Genomic DNA, 4,793 nt, shown 5'->3' with positions numbered 1-4,793 from the left:
AAGAAAAACAGGTGATGATGATGATTATTAGTATTATAAATTAATTAGTACATCTCTAATTACATTACAACATATATATATATATATATATATATATATACACACTTTATATGGACAGGGGTCAGTGTGAGAAAGTGGAGTCCTGACCTAAGACATACAGAAATTCCAAAAGCCTGGGCTTCCACTGTCCTGTATAGACTACCCTATACTACACTACACCCTACTATACCAGGGCTGGCGTCCATGACCCATTAGACACACAGGGAAAGGATCAGTACAAGACACTGATTTTGTGCAATTTAGGTTTAATACAAGTTTGACGGCTGCAGTCACTCTGAAGCCTTCTCCAGTTTCACGCGCACTCTGTCCGGCAAGTCCGGGTCAGTGAAATGATCTAAAACCAGAGTAAAACAAAGACGTTTTAGATCACTGGTGTCATAATTCCCCTCCTCTGCAGGCACACGATGACAGCAAATTTTGATTCTGTTTACTTACCAGCGGGAAACCCCCGTCTTACACACCATAAAATCATTCAATAACAATTGTATTGTGTATCTATTTTATTTATTAAAAACTTGTCTATTGATACATTTTGTATTGGTTGTATTACTGCATTTTGTAATGCTTTAAAATGCTTCTTGTGTAAACTGTAGTCTGGTATAAATAGTATAAGCTAAGGAATACTACTACTACTACTACTACTACTACTACTAATAATAATAATAATAATAATAATAATAATAATAATAATAATAACAACAATAATAAAGCATGCAAAACAAAGATATGAAAATAACATCCTAATTTTAATAACATGAGAACTGATAAAGTAGCTACATAAAACTCTTCTCTCCCTCCCTCTTTCATTCATGCACTCTCTCATTTATTTACCTGCAGCAAATTCTCGAATGTCCACTGGTCTCTTCAAGAAAACTTCTCTACAAAATAAATTTGGGAAAAGATACATATTTTAATTGAAAGGACACGTGTCATAGTTGAAGATATGCATTTCGTCCATATCTATTTTATCACTGTTGTTACCGAAATACAGCGAATCGTTGTTGTAAGTTATAGCCTGTATTTAAATGCACTAACCTTAAAAACTCACTCAGAAGTAGCTCGACCTCTGGGTGAGATCTTACATATGTCTCATTAGCGATTCTTGTTTTTATCTGAAAATAAAACAGGTTAAACATAGACATGATATAATTTGGTTTCATATCAAAGATAGGTAGGTTGGGTTTCCATTTGGTTTATTTTAATTCATAAATCCATTCTTGCCCCCCTCCCACAGTTTATGGTTTGACCATGTTCATGTCAATCATGGGAAGCACATTCAAATTAAAATCATAAAAGCTATATTGGCATAACTAATTGACAGTCCCCTGTTCAAGAACAGGGCAATGGGAACAATAAATACAAGAGTATTACATTTTCATTTTTAACAGACATTTTACATACAATTGTTGTATACGATACTTATTGTTATAGACCCGAAGTGCTGTTTGCCTCTCTCAGTGTGGCAGGCAGTGATGTATTACATTGCTCTGCCTGATGTCTTCCCCCAGCAGGGTGACCGGACTGCTGTCAGGCTGAGGTCAGGGATCAGGCCTGCGAGTCTGTGCAAATAGACTCCCCAGTGCAGTAGGAAGTGGATTGTGTGCTGGATCATGTTGCCATCGAGGGTAAATGGGAATGTGTGTGCCTGCTTCTTGGTTTTCTTCTGGAAAACCACAACTCTGGTCTTGTCCTGGTTGGCAGCGAGGGCCCAGTCCTGGCAGTGCAGCTCCTGGATGCTCAGGCTGTGCGGCAGCCCCTGCTGTGTAAGTGACAGCAGCACCGGGGATAGATGACACTCACCTCCGATTGACCCCTCGCAAACTTACTTCTGAGTACCACAATGGCCGCGTTGTGCAGCGCAGTTCTGTGCAAATCTGCGTGGCTGCGCCAGCGGGACCCGTGGCTTTGTGCAGATCTGTGCAGATCTGCGGAGATCTGCGCTACGAGAACGCGACCGGCGGTAATTTCCCATTACAGCTGCATACTTCGGATGTATCTCATAAATATGTGGGATTTATCAACGTGTTTACCTTGAACTGCCGCAGTCTCTCCTGTTGCTCGGGGTTCAGGGCGCCGATGTCAGGCCGCTCTAGGCCGCTGCTCTGCGCCATGGCTGTGAGTGCGGCGGCTGCGAGTGACAACTGTTACCATGCCAACGTGGAAACCTTGGAGGTGATGGCGGCGACGCGGGTCTGAGTGCTGCCTGTGCGCCTGCGCAGATCTGACTGGATTGTTTGGTATGTGTGTGGAAAAGATCAAGTCATTGAAAAGATCAACTCTAAACGTGACGTACTGTACATTTATCGCCAAACGTGGGGCAGTGCATAGTATTAGTCGCCTCAATATTCTATAAATGCAGTTATACTACAAACAAGACTTTAAAGTATCTGAAGATACCGTTTCTGCATGTCGCAGTACTTTTGGTATGATATGCTGCTGGATATGACATATTTTCAAGGTACTACAGTTAAAAAATGTCGAAGTAGTATGACTGTGACTCCTCTCCACTATCCTTCCTCCAGAGGCGCTCCTTCTCATCCCTGACCCCTAAATGAAGTCAAACACAAAACAGTAAAAACAGCAGAGTCCTTGATCTCATTCCAGCGCTTACTCAAGACACATCAGACAGTACTTGTAATATGAGTCCTTCATATCCCGGTTAGATTAGCACTTTACTATCATGCTTCTTGCGTTACTAATACTTGTATTATTGATTTTTCACCCTTGCTCCCTTTCCCGTAGCCCTTGACTGTGACCTACATCTTGACAGCACTTAGCTTTTACTGTCCAGGATGTAGGGCCGCACTTACTGTACATGCCTGTGTAAATTGGAAGTTGTAAAATGTATTTTACTTTAAATTGCTTTGTATAATGTAAATTTTAATTTGTAATGTTTGATGTACTGAACTGTATTCTTGCACTTTGATTGCACGTATGTTGTTATGTCGCCCTGGATAAGGGCGTCTGCCAAGAAATAAACATAATAATAATCATTTTGTACTGGGGTAGTATGTAAAAGTAAGTAGGTTAGTATAGCAGCTGTAGTATAATAATAGCAGGTATGTTTGATAGAAAAGCTGACGCATAGACGACAGCACAGCGACCACGAATACAGGACGGTGTAGCAGCAATACAGTCATATAGCCAGTTTATTATCCGATCTGACTGTAATCAAAGCGGGAAAAACTCACAGATTCACACACACAGAGAAGGCAATGAGGATGAAACAAATACTTCTACCGTTTTCATTTCCCCCCCCTCACGTCACCAGGGCCGGACAAAGGTACAGGCGGACTATCGGTCGCCTAGTGGCCCAGAATATCAAAAGGCCACAAAAATATGACATATATATTTACAAAACAAGAAGGCACAAGGTAGAAGTATGTTACAGACGTTATGTAATTCACCTCACCTGTTGTGTCTAGTGATGCGTGTGTATGACCTCAATCCATGCAACAAGCCAGCTATTAATTATCGAAGTAATTTTCAATCGGAATCAGCTTTGAAATCAACACGATGGAAGCAGATAACTAGCCAACAAAATGTTACCCCAGCTAACACGTAATTTAGGTTGCTACAACGTTGTGGCAACATTGTGTGTTAGCAGGGAGGATCAATGACAACATGAATAATCTGCTGACTAGTTGTAAATGCTGCTGCAAAGTGATAATTGATTATTGATACATTCAATGATTACAAAAAGTAAAAGAAAATATGTGACGTTCCACCACAAAACCAGTCGTGTTCTCAATAGAGTTTTCAGTGTTTTCGGATACTAGAACATCTTAACTTTTAAAACTTCAACTGAAAGTTTTCCAAAATAATGCGTAAAGTGGTAAAAACTGTTTATTTCTTGAAAGCACTATTTTACATGCATTCTATCAGAAAAAGACGTAAAGTTCAGTAGCTCTTAAACATAATAGTTGTTTGTCAAGCCGGTGCTGAAAGCCGTGATGTTTAGTATCAAACAAAGCTCAGTCTTTGCTATTGTAGACATCTCTCTGTTCAGTGCTGTACGTCCGTGACATCCCCAAGAATTCCCTAACATCACCAACAGAGGTCGCCGCTACTCCATGGCTTTGTATTCTCCTTCGCCTTGATTAGCCCTACTTAGCCTTGTTAGCTCTTTCCCATGTTTTGTATATTCCAAGTAGTGGGATTTTAACATGTCATAACTTTGTGAGGAATTAACATATTTTAACAATAAATATATATATATATATATATATATATATATATATATATATATATATATATATATATATAATCAATAATACAGCTCAATCAGATTAATAATCTCAGTTTTGAACATTTTGTTGATGTGACTGGTTTTGTGGTGGAGGGTCACATTAATGTGATAGCTAGGTGCCATCCGAATTGATGATAATGATTAACTGGGACTTAACTACTACAGGAGTTTCCCAGTTGTCAGCTAATGATTTTTAATAGAATTGTATTTATTAATATAGTTTTTTAATGTGCAATGTGCCAGCCCTGCACATCCCAATTCCTCGGCTCCTTACCTCCCCATCACTGGAGACACAGGGGCTTTCAATACTCTAAACCAGTGTTCTCAAACCTGTACTGGAGTACCACCTACCCTGCTGTTTTTTGTTCCAACTAAGCTCTCAATTATGTAAGTGAACCGTTATCTGAACTAATAATTTCCTAAATCAGAGCCTTTTAATTATTTTTAACATTAGGAGAATAAAGTTAAGTATAAAATTGTATAA

General features: G+C 39.4%; 1 protein-coding gene across 1 annotated transcript; it reads right to left on the bottom strand.

Annotated features, from left to right (window-relative positions):
- Positions 1 to 288: 288 nt before the first annotated feature.
- Positions 289 to 4,187, bottom strand: riiad1 (regulatory subunit of type II PKA R-subunit domain containing 1). Its single transcript, XM_066721573.1, has 4 exons — positions 2,091 to 4,187; positions 1,096 to 1,172; positions 892 to 938; positions 289 to 394 (listed from the first exon to the last, which is right to left on the bottom strand). Exons 1-4 carry the CDS (start codon positions 2,169 to 2,171, stop codon positions 330 to 332), a joined length of 270 nt encoding a protein of 89 aa, XP_066577670.1. The 5' UTR covers positions 2,172 to 4,187; the 3' UTR covers positions 289 to 329.
- Positions 4,188 to 4,793: the final 606 nt, after the last annotated feature.

The sequence above is a fragment of the Amia ocellicauda genome, chromosome 14 (assembly GCF_036373705.1).
Source record: "Amia ocellicauda isolate fAmiCal2 chromosome 14, fAmiCal2.hap1, whole genome shotgun sequence".
Classification (NCBI taxonomy): domain Eukaryota; kingdom Metazoa; phylum Chordata; class Actinopteri; order Amiiformes; family Amiidae; genus Amia; species Amia ocellicauda.
This window is presented reverse-complemented; position numbering and strand designations above follow the sequence as displayed.